General features: G+C 45.9%; 1 protein-coding gene across 2 annotated transcripts in view; it reads right to left on the bottom strand.

The window, feature by feature from the left end:
* The window catches only part of LOC139755960 (tyrosine-protein phosphatase 10D-like), a 657,464-nt gene that overhangs the window by 426,173 nt on the left and 218,380 nt on the right, over positions 1 to 12,911 (bottom strand). For both annotated transcript variants that reach the window (XM_071674794.1, XM_071674795.1), the window contains exon 2: positions 8,786 to 9,032. In XM_071674794.1, the coding sequence (XP_071530895.1) occupies positions 8,786 to 9,032 (247 nt within the window). The remainder of the gene's footprint in view (positions 1 to 8,785; positions 9,033 to 12,911) is intronic.

Raw genomic sequence — 12,911 nt, 5'->3', positions numbered from 1 at the left:
GTTTTGGTTCCCAAACTATTAAACAGATGAGAAAAAAATTAGAGCAGGTACAAAGACGCGCGACAAAGTGGATACTATCCTTTAGAAATCCGGCAATACGAAGAAAGGCTAAAACGATTGGATCTCTTCTCCCTTAAAAAAAAGAAAAAAAAAAAAAAAAACGTAGACTTCGTGGCGACATAATCCAAGTGTTCGAAATTCTGAACAAGTTCGAAAAAGTAAACCATAAGCTACTTTTCGAAATACAAGAACAAATGGAACAAAACTCAAAGGTAAAAGATGTAGTACGAACGTGGGAAAAAGCCTTTCCCTGTGTGTGTGTGTTGAGTACTGGACTAAGTTACCGTCAGCCGTTGTGAATACTAAACCTATAAATACCTTACCTTCAAAAGGCGTTTAGACAAATATCTTATAAATTCAGGTATACTTTGAGGAAAAATGCCGGAAATAAACGTATAAACGACAGCAGTTACGGAGACACTAGAAGGCTAATGTGCAGCAGCGGGGGGGAGTTGGTGATAGCTTAAAAAAAAAGTACGGAGCAGAAGTACATTTTTTTAGTTAATTTCTTTTTCAGACAACCCAATCGTGGACGAGTCAGGCTCCCTGTCTTTCTTATGTAAACATACTCATCATTATTACCAAAGCAATCATCTTCATTATCATCATTACCAAAAAGAATCATCATCATTACCAAAGCAATCATCATCATCATAATCATCAGTATCGTCATCATCATCATCATCTTCACCATCATCATCATTATCATCATCATCATCATCATCATGGATGGATGGACGACTGCCACTAGCATGACTGTTGTCACCAGCTCTGCCAACAACCTGGTCCTTCATGACACCATGAACCACCTCCACCAGAGTCTCCCTCATGTTGGGTCAGTCGTTACGTTGCTCTGGACGACACACCAAACTGGGAGGAACACGTCACCGTTACCATCATCCCTCCCTCCCTCCCTCCATTCCCCGGGGACACACTGGGACCCCCAGCACCTAAGCTACACAACCCTCATCATTGTTAGCTTCACCTGTGCCTGGCCCTCCTCCACACAGCAGGAACCACTAGAGGAGGCGCGGGGAAGATCACCCCAGTCCCTCCTGTACTACCTGCTGGGAGGCGCTGAGCACGCTGCTCCTCCCTCCTGCTCTCTCCAGTCATCACCTGAACCTCAGACGACACTTTGCACAGAAGCTGTTCCACCAACCTCTCCACCGTCACCTCCTGCCACCAGGGATCCCTCGCCCCCGACTTGCACTTCCGCACACAATCACACAGACTCCACCACAGCTCGTACAGACCACCACAAGAACAGCCACATCCCAGCAGTCATTAAGAGTCAGTGTGTGAAGACAGTGTGTCCACCTCATCCTCAGTGTTATAACAATGTTTATGTGGTGAGAATTTTCGTCTCTGTGAAGGCTTAAATCACTGCATTTGACCCGGTCAATAAGTCACTAATACAGAGTGTGGATTAAGTCACTGTTGTGGTGGTGTATATGAAGACGCAACACGCGTTGTGTCTGGTGGGGTAATTATACCCTCGTCTGCTCAGGTGGGCAAAATGTATATGGTTGTAACATCATCTGGTCTCGGGAAGCCACAACCACTGTATCCTGTGGCAGTCCTCACCTTCCTATATGACCCGTGTCTGAGCAACGGCGTGGATCGTGATGGCGTCACGGGTACATCTCACTCACTGTCCCTCCCACATGGTGGCCCGCCCAGCGGTACATCAGGCATGGCCTTCCCTCCACCCACCCATGGTTGGCATGCTTCTCTGTGGTAGGACCTGAATCTCTGCCTCGAGCGGCATTGCCTTTCTTAAACAAGTTACGACATTCCTGGGATGTTGCAATCTACATATATGATTCATCTAGGTCGGCAATCATGTATATTCCCTTCGCACAACGGTACATACAGACTTTGTACACTCGGTAAAAACCTCCCTTTACAAGAAGGTCCCAAGATTTCAAAGTAAAAACCCTGTTGTCTCGCGAGAAATGGTAGGCCTGTATGTGGCTGAGTTATCGTACAGACTGGGATAATTAATGGATATTCTCCCGTATCCCAGGGCACTGGGGATATTCTCCCGTATCCCAGGGCACTGGGGATATTCTCCCGTATCCCAGAGCACTGGGGATATTCTCCCGTATCCCAGGGCACTGGGGATATTCTCCCGTATCCCAGGGCACTGGGGATATTCTCCCGTATCCCAGGCCACTGGGGATAAATAATATTTCCCACGTATTCCCTGCGTGTCGCAGGCGACTACGAGGGGAGGGAGCGGGGGGCTGGAAATCCTCCCTTCCCGTTTTACTTTCCACAAGATGGAACAGAGAAGGAGGCTATGAGGGTATTTTTTTCTCTATGACTGACTCATCTGTTCTTGACGCTACCTCGCTAACGCGGGAAATGAAGAATATGAATGAAAAAATCATAAGGGCATAACATCATTTTGCACCGAGTTTCGAACTGGTATGTGTATTGCTGCTTCACTCTAAGATAATGAATCAATATGAAATGATCTCTTTATCGTTGGTACTATAACCTTCCTTCACTTGTCTCCCACACATGTTATGACTTCTACACTACCGTCATGATGGTAACACACACAACCACGTACTGGGTCAGTAACTGCAGAACGTCTAACACTGGCTGGGTTTATGTGGCCATGTGTTACTGTAGGTATCATAGCAGACATGTGTTACTGTAGGTATCACAGTAGACATGTGTTACTGTAGGTATCATAGTAGACATGTGTTACTGAAGGTAACATAGTAGACATGTGTTACTGTAGGTATCATAGTAGACATGTGTTATTGAAGGTAACATAGTAGACATGTGTTACTGAAGGTAACATAGTAGACATGTGTTACTGAAGGTAACATAGTAGATATGTGTTACTGAAGGTAACATAGTAGACATGTGTTACTGAAGGTAACATAGTAGACATGTGTTACTGAAGGAAGTAGACATGTTACTGAAGGTAACATAGTAGACATGTGTTACTGAAGGTAACATAGTAGACATGTGTTACTGAAGGTAACATAGTAGACATGTGTTACTTGAAGGTAACATAGTAGACATGTGTTACTGAAGGTAACATAGTAGACATGTGTTACTGAAGGTAACATAGTAGACATGTGTTACTGAAGGTAACATAGTAGACATGTGTTACTGAAGGTAACATAGTAGACATGTGTTACTGAAGGTAACATAGTAGACATGTGTTACTGAAGGTAACATAGTAGACATGTGTTACTGAAGGTAACATAGTAGACATGTGTTACTGAAGGTAACATAGTAGACATGTGTTACTGAAGGTATCATAGTAGACATGTGTTACTGAAGGTAACATAGTAGACATGTGTTACTGAAGGTATCATAGTAGACATGTGTTACTGAAGGTATCATAGTAGACATGTGTTACTGAAGGTAACATAGTAGACATGTGTTACTGAAGGTATCATAGTAGACATGTGTTACTGAAGGTATCATAGTAGACATGTGTTACTGAAGGTAACATAGTAGACATGTGTTACTGTAGGTATCATAGTAGACATGTGTTACTGTAGGTATCATAGTATACATGTGTTACTGTAGGTATCATAGTAGACATGTGTTACTGAAGGTAACATAGTAAACGTGTTACATTCCTGGCGTGAGTGATCGTGTTGCACATGCACAACACCAGTATCTGCTGGACGGACCACAAGACCTGTCGTCTATGTATGGGTCATGCAACCTGACGGAGACGTGCCTGGGTGGGAGCGGCCGGTCTCGCTGCACGACCACCGTGAGGAGGACCAGCCAAGTGATGATGGTGTGATCTTGTGATAACGAGGTTCATGATAACGTGCATCGTTATCATTACGTCACATGACTGGCCGACGTTACGTCTCCCATCCAGGGTATTGCGTCTGCCATGATCCACTCAGATGTCTGGTCAGCATGACCTTGGTCTAGCATGCATCCCTCATGTTGTTCATAACGTGGTCATCACTCCAGTGTGATGTATGGTCACAACATAGCCAGTGGTGACCAGGTTGCACGAGGAGGAAGCCAGAATGGAATATGTATTGACGTATGACCACAAACCAGATGGCTCTTGGGACTACGTGGTCTTCTGCGATGAGAAGACATTCAACAATGATGTGGTTACTGAGTTAGAAAATACACGTGTGTGTGTGTGTGTGTGTGTGTGTGTGTGTGGCAGGAGGGCTGCAGCTGGTTCGTGTTGATCCTCCGGGCAGGTTCACCTGGCACACGTGTGTTGTAGTGGGACTACAGGAGGAGGTTTGACCTCCCTGGGTGACGAGTTAGCTGGCCGGAGCCACAACATGTGTACCACGACCACTGTGCCAGCCACACGTGACCAGCCGTCCAGACAACACCAGCAGACCCCAGCCACCCACACCTGAACCACATCAGACGTGTGGCAGGGACTGTCATCGCACATGGCACACCAGGAGGGTGATGTGAGCCGTGTAGTCACTACAGATGCACTCGTGACATGGGAGCAGGTGCGAGGCGACCCCGGACGCCCCCCCCCCCCCCCCTGCTGGTGGCATCCATGCAGACTCGTCTTGTGAATGAGGTCATAGCTGCAGAGAGGAGGGGGGGGGGAGAGGTCACACCGGAGAATGATGTGATAATACAAACGTGTCAGTATTGTTGACCTCATGAACATGTACATAAAACGTAGAAACAGATGGCTGGATCACATGACTGGTACATGTCTGTGAAAACACTAACCATGATCTGTATGGCACACGTGCATAATATTACCATCTGCCAGAAGGACAGGTCGAGTAGAAGCGGTTATTTAAGTGTTAAACCACCGCAGCCTATCATTCACCTGGACCAGTGGTTACATATGTCATTATCGTGTTACTAGGAAGCGGTAACTGATACAATGTGACAACATTACATGGACTTGATGGTTCTCATAATCAGTAACAACATAGAGAGGGTTAGGGCGAAACATACAGAGGGTCAGGGAGAAACATACAGAGGGTTAGGGAGAAACATTACGAACATTATGAATTACTCTACTGTACATTGTTGTTGTCATCATACAGAGGTCTTACCCCATTATGTCTACAAAATACTCAGAGGCAATTTATATAAAACATATACATTCATTATGTGAGATGTCAGGAGATGTTGTTATCACTCATCACATCACAATATCAGGTGTTACAACACCACTCATCATGATATGTGTCCCACAAGGGGTAATAAGACATGGGGTTGCGATGGAGTGTCAGGTTGTGTTAGTGTGGCAGCAGCATCAACACTAACTGTGACCTGGCTGGTGTCAGAGGCCGACCATCACTTGCGTCAAGCAAGTGTAGCCACACCTCACACACGCAGGACTACCAATACCAGGCATGTCTCATGGGCCTTTACCAAACGTATCGTTCAATGGTGTCAGTTCCTAGGCTTGTGGTGGCGTCCGGGACCCAAATTACTTGCCACAATGTCTCTCCCTGTGTGTCCATAATGACCTGCTGTACACCTGCCACACAGTCATTTCCTTCACCTGCGACACCTGGGTCAGAGTCTATGGTGCCATCCAGACCACTTCAACATTTCCCAGACCCGAGCTCATGTCTCCGTCTCCAGTGGTGACAGGTGGAGTATGTCCATTCGTCGAGAGAGAGCGAGGGGACTGACTATAAAGTTTCTGCTCTCTCAGCCACACTCTTATTATTACCACACATCTCTCGCACCCTGTCATTACTTACAGGATCAAACCACCTCACACCACATATTTTCCTCAAACATTTCATTTCCAACACATCCACCCTCCTCCGCACAACCTTCTCTATAACCCATGCCTCGTAACCATATAACATTGTTGGGACTACTATACCTTCAAACATACCCACTTTCGCCCCCCCACATAAAGACCTCTCTTTCCAAACATGCCTCAACACTCCCAGAACCTTCGCCCCCTCCCCCACCCGATGGCTCACTTCCGCTTCCATGGTTCCATTCCCTGTCATGTCCCTCCTGGTATCTAAAACACATCGCTTATTTAAAATTCTTTCCAACTAACCTATCCCATTGCCCTATTAAACCTAAAAACTTTCTTTTATTCACACTTACTTTCAACTTCCTCCTTTCACATACTGTCCTAAACACAGTTATCAAACATGGTTAATTATTCAGTATTTACATTAACTCTCAATTTCCTCTTCACACACTTTCTCAAACTTACGTCTGCCACTAAAGCCGCGTCATCAGCAAACAACAAGTGACACCTCCCACGTCGCTCCCGCCCGTAACTGACTGCACACCGTCTCCTTCCTCAAAGACCCTCACATCTACCTCCCTCACCATCCCAGCCATAAACAGGTCAAACAGCCACGACAACATCACACTTCCTTGGCGAAGACCCACCTTCACTTGGAAACTCTCCCCCTCTTCTTTCTCCCTACTTGCCCACATGCTTTACTCGCTTATAAAAACTCCTCACACTAGCTTTCCTCCCAACTATATACTCTGGGCACCTTTCATAAAGTATCTCAACAATATCATACGTTTTCTACAGATTCAAAAAGGATATCTAAATTCTTCTCTTTTTTTCTCAGTATTTCTCTCACACAGATTCTTCAAATTAAATACTTGATCCACACATCCTCTACCACACCTGAACCCACACTGTTCCTCCCTAGTCTGCTGCTGTGTGTATGCCACCACACTCTTAACCACCACTACACCATACAACTTACCAGTATACTCAACAAACTTATACCTCTCTTCTTCATGTGTTCCCCTGACCTGTATACAACGGTACTATGCAGGTAAACCGCCAGTCCTCCAGTACCTAACCTTGAATCATACATACACTCAAAATCCTGATTCACTTGTCAAAAAAAAGGTCAACCCTTTCTTGAAAATTTCAACAGCAATCTCATCCATCCAGTCAGTGTGCCACATCTCACCTTGTGCAAAGATTTCACCATCATCTCTTCACCAAACCATTGTCTATGTATGACTCGCTACGTCCCAGACATCTGCCACCCTATCATGACACATTCAACAGTCATCCACAATACAATCTCTCTTAACTTCTTTGCCCGTTACTAGTTCCCCATCCACCTCCCTCGCTGACTCTTCCATTATTATCATTATTATTATTATTATCATTATTATTATTATTATTATTATTATTATTATTATTATTACTATCATCATCATTATTATTATCATCATTACTATTATCATTATCATTATTATTATGACTATTATTATTATTATTATTATTATTATTATTATCATTATCATTACTATTGTTATTATTATCATTATTATTATTATTATTATTATTATTATTATTATTATTATTATCATTATCATTATTATTATCATTATTATTCAACCCCTTCCAAAACACTTTTTTATGACATTTCTCATTTGCCCTCTTTTTCAGCCCCTGCATCTTTAACTTGACCTCCTGCTGCTTCCTCTTGTTCATCTGGCAATACTTCGCATTCCTTTCTTGGAGGTGACGCTCATACACCAACTAGTTTCTCTTTCATTAGTATCTTAACTTCCTCAACCCACCACTTACTACCCATCCTCATCCCGTCAGGCATCACTTCTCTCGCATATGCCAGCTGTGCGTCCATTAATACCTTCCATTCCTCCCATATACCCAAGCTTCACCATTCTTCAACCAGTTACCCCAGACATCTCCTTCCACATGCCCTTGTTGTCAAAGTTACTCACGTTCACTATCCACTTCCCATCTACGTCATTTCCTCTTTTCCTGAATCCTTTACGAACTTTCACCCTCACCTTTACCAAGAGGTGATCACACATCTCTCAGCATATTTACATTCAAGAGTCACTCCTCATCGCGCCTATTACTCAACACAGACATAATGCTGCTCACAATCAACCCTACTCACCCAAACGTTCATATATGTCACTTTCTTAAAGCAAATATTCCCTGATCACTAGTTCTTTTTCAACCCGGCTCCAACAGTTGTCCACCATCTTTGTTCACCCTGGGTTACCCAGTGCCTACCAGTTATACCCTCAACTGATGCAATATCCACTCTTGATTCACATCCTCCACCACTAATATCCCATCCCTCACACTAAAAGTCCTGACACACTCACTCACCTCCTCCCTCAACACACACACACCTCTTCCTCACTCCGCTCACACACCAGTGAGTGTTTAAGGACCACACGGACGGCTCAGTATAGTGCAGGGATGGCCAGTACTGGCCCTTATTGTATGTCCTGGGTAAACAAACGTCAGTACGTGTTACAACAACATGGCCAGTGGGTGTTGCCTGGACTCACCTGTATATACGTAATATGTGGCAGATTAGTCTCAGTACAGACTGTGATAAGGAACGTCAACCTGGCTGTGATTTGAGCAAGAGCTATGGTTGGAAAGTGGAGAACAGTGATATTAAAGGGTTTAATTTCCTATGGTATACTTCAGGACGAGCACCGTATATACCCTGCCCCTACAGTAACTGTGGTGCTGACCCATACAAGCACACGTCTCCCATCTGAGGTGTGGAACACTTCCGTGCACGACTCTGGCTGGCTCTACCTGAGCTACGTGGTCTTAATGACGCGACACATCTTAGTCATTTTGGTCTCTTGATAACATAATGATCAAGATGTTTACTTATGTATAGAGTCTGTATCTTGATGGGGCAACTTAGAATAATACCTAGTGCTTCCTTACGTGTGTGTGTGTGTGTGTGTGTGTGTGTGTGTGTGTGTGTCTTACCAGTAGTGATGGAGGCCGCCCAGTTACGGTAGTCGTTGATGGTGTCGTTGGTGTAGTACAGTTTGAAGTCATACTTGGTGCCCGGGAGCGCCCTCTTCAGCTCGACGCCCTGGGAGACCTGGGCTGGGGTGAAGGTGGAGTTGGGCGGCGGGATACCATGTGGAGGCAGGTAGTCCAGACGGTAGTAACCATCCTGGTCCCGCACCCTCTCTGCTGGGATCCGGATTACAACGTCCGCGCTCACAACCTACAACAACAACAACATCATGGTTATTACAACGACACAATACACCTCTCTTACACAGGTTATTACAACGACACAATACACCTCTCTTACACAGGTTATTACAACGACACAATACACCTCTCTTACACAGGTTATTACAACGACACAATACACCTCTCTTACACAGGTTATTAACAACACAAATGTTTACATCAGTACATACTGGGGGATGGGATAACTGGTGCTGACCAGCTGGATGATTGCTACCACATATGATCACCCAGTACACCAGTACCTCACCCAGTACAGGCTACACCAGTACCTCACCCAGTACAGGCTACACCAGTACCTCACCCAGTACTGGCTACACCAGTACCTCACCCAGTACTGGCTACACCAGTACCTCACCCAGTACAGGCTACACCAGTACCTCACCCAGTACAGGCTACACCAGTACCTCACCCAGTACTGGCTACACCAGTACCTCAACCAGTACTGGCTACACCAGTACCTCACCCAGTACTGGCTACACCAGTACCTCACCCAGTACTGGCTACACCAGTACCTCACCCAGTACTGGCTACACCAGTACCTCACCCAGTACTGGCTAGATACACCACACACCACACATCACCACACACCACACATCACCACACACCACACATCACCACACATCACCACACACCACACATCACCACACACCACACATCACCACACACCACACATCACCACACACCACACATCACCACACATCACCACACATCACATTAGGGAACATTGTAAAGTAGAACCAGTAATTCGGCCTTGAGTCTGGGGGGGTGAGATGGGGGCGGGGTTGCCACAAGAAATTCTTGTCCGTACATAAAACCGGTCGTTATGACAAGTTCGTTAGTACTACTCCATGATGATGATAACGATCGTTAGTACTACTCCATGATGATGATAACGATCGTTAGTACTACTCCATGATGATGATAACGATCGTTAGTACTACTCCATGATGATGATAACGATCGTTACTACTACTCCATGATGATGATAACGATCGTTAGTACTACTCCATGATGATGTTAACGATCGTTAGTACTACTCCATGATGATAATAACGATCGTTACTACTACTCCATGATGATGATAACGATCGTTAGTACTACTCCATGATGATGTTAACGATCGTTAGTACTACTCCATGATGATGATAACGATCGTTAGTACTACTCCATGACGATGTTAACGATCGTTAGTACTACTCCATGATGATGTTAACGATCGTTAGTACTACTCCATGATGATGTTAACGATCGTTAGTACTACTCCATGATGATGATAACGATCGTTAGTACTACTCCATGATGATGTTAACGATCGTTAGTACTACTCCATGATGATGATAACGATCGTTAGTACTACTCTATGATGATGATAACGATCGTTAGTACTACTCCATGATGATGATAACGATCGTTAGTACTACTCCATGATGATGTTAACGATCGTTAGTACTACTCCATGATGATGATAACGATCGTTAGTAATACTCCATGATGATGTTAACGATCGTTAGTACTACTCCATGATGATGATAACGATCGTTAGTACTACTCCATGATGATGTTAACGATCGTTAGTACTACTCCATGATGATGTTAACGATCGTTAGTACTACTCCATGATGAAGTTAACGATCGTTAGTACTACTCCATGATGATGATAACGATCGTTAGTACTACTCCATGATGATGTTAACGATCGTTAGTACTACTCCATGATGATGTTAACGATCGTTAGGACTACTCCATGATGATGTTAACGATCGTTAGTACTACTCCATGATGATGTTAACGATCGTTAGTACTACTCCATGATGATGTTAACGATCGTTAGTACTACTCCATGATGATGATAACGATCGTTAGTACTACTCCATGATGATGATAACGATCGTTAGTACTACTCCATGATGATGTTAACGATCGTTAGTACTACTCCATGATGATGTTAACGATCGTTAGTACTACTCCATGATGATGTTAACGATCGTTAGTACTACTCCATGATGATGATAACGATCGTTAGTACTACTCCATGATGATGATAACGATCGTTAGTACTACTCCATGATGATGTTAACGATCGTTAGTACTACTCCATGATGATGATAACGATCGTTAGTACTACTCCATGATGATGTTAACGATCGTTAGTACTACTCCATGATGATGTTAATGGCCGTTAGTACTACTCCATGATGATGATAACGATCGTTAGTACTACTCCATGATGGTGTTAATGGCCGTTAGTACTACTCCATGATGATAATAACGTGTGCGGGAATATTAACGTCAGCAAGATGGGGTATGATGCCTTGACCTCTGACCTGACCAATTAAGGTTCAGGTCAATCATTAGGTCATCCTATCTCTGAGGGTCTTATCATCATGCTCTGGGTCGCACCATCGTGCTCAAGGGTCGTACCGTCGCGCTCAAGGGTCGTACCGTCGTGGTCAAGGGTTATCCCGTCGTTGTCAAGGGTCGTACCGTCGTGCTCCAGTGTCGTATCATCGTGGTCAAGGGTCGCACCGTCGTGGTCAAGGGTCGTACCGTCATGGTCAAGGGTCGTACCGTCATGGTCAAGGGTCGCACCGTCGTGGTCAAGGGTCGCACCGTCGTGGTCAAGGGTCGCACCGTCGTGGTCAAGGGTCGCACCGTCGTGCTCCAGTGTCGTATCATCGTGGTCAAGGGTCGCACCGTCGTGGTCAAGGGTCGCACCGTCGTGGTCAAGGGTCGTACCGTCGTGGTCAAGGGTCGCACCGTCATGGTCAAGGGTCGTACCGTCGTGGTCAAGGGTCGCACCGTCATGGTCAAGGGTCGCACCGTCGTGGTCAAGGGTCGCACCGTCTTGGTCAAGGGTCGTACCGTCGTGGTCAAGGGTCGCACCGTCGTGGTCAAGGGTCGCACCGTCATGGTCAAGGGTCGTACCGTCGTGGTCAAGGGTCGCACCGTCATGGTCAAGGGTCGTACCGTCGTGGTCAAGGGTCGCACCGTCATGGTCAAGGGTCGTACCGTCGTGGTCAAGGGTCGCACCGTCATGGTCAAGGGTCGTACCGTCGTGGTCAAGGGTCGCACCGTCATGGTCAAGGGTCGTACCGTCGTGGTCAAGGGTCGTACCGTCGTGGTCAAGGGTCACACCGTCATGGTCAAGGGTCGTACCGTCGTGGTCAAGGGTCGCACCGTCATGGTCAAGGGTCGTACCGTCGTGGTCAAGGGTCGCACCGTCGTGGTCAAGGGTCGTACCGTCGTGGTCAATGGTCGTACCGTCGTGGTCAAGGGTCGTACCATCGTGCTCAAGGGTCGCACCGTAGCGCTCAAGGGTCGTACCGTCGTGGTCAAGGGTCGTACCGTCGTGGTCAAGGGTCGTACCGTCGTGGTCAAGGGTCGTACCGTCGTGGTCAAGGGTCGTACCATCGTGCTCAAGGGTCGCACCGTAGCGCTCAAGGGTCGTACCGTCGTGGTCAAGGGTCGTACCGTCGTGGTCAAGGGTCGTACCGTCGTGGTCAAGGGTCGTACCGTCGTGGTCAAGGTGGTAAGAAGTCTAACCTTACAGATACGTTCACGTAACCTTGATATAAGATTGTTGCAGACGACTGGTCACGTCATAACAATGGGTCATTACGGTGTTGAGTGCGTGACACAACACCGTTATGATGACGTCACGTGTGACAGGTTAATGTAACCAGGGACCTCCCGTCACCTGATGACGTATAATGAGGACGTGGCCGCACGACACATCGTGTATGTGGCACATGATGTGCTGGTCCGTGCGTCCGTCTGTGTGGGCACCTCAGTCACCCATCTTCAGGTCATCATGTGATTAGCTTTTGAAGCACATATTAGCATAAAT

This window comes from Panulirus ornatus, chromosome 20, assembly GCF_036320965.1.
Source record: "Panulirus ornatus isolate Po-2019 chromosome 20, ASM3632096v1, whole genome shotgun sequence".
Lineage (NCBI taxonomy): Eukaryota > Metazoa > Arthropoda > Malacostraca > Decapoda > Palinuridae > Panulirus > Panulirus ornatus.
The sequence above is the reverse complement of the archived record's forward strand: the minus strand, read 5'-3'. Positions and strand labels throughout refer to the sequence as shown.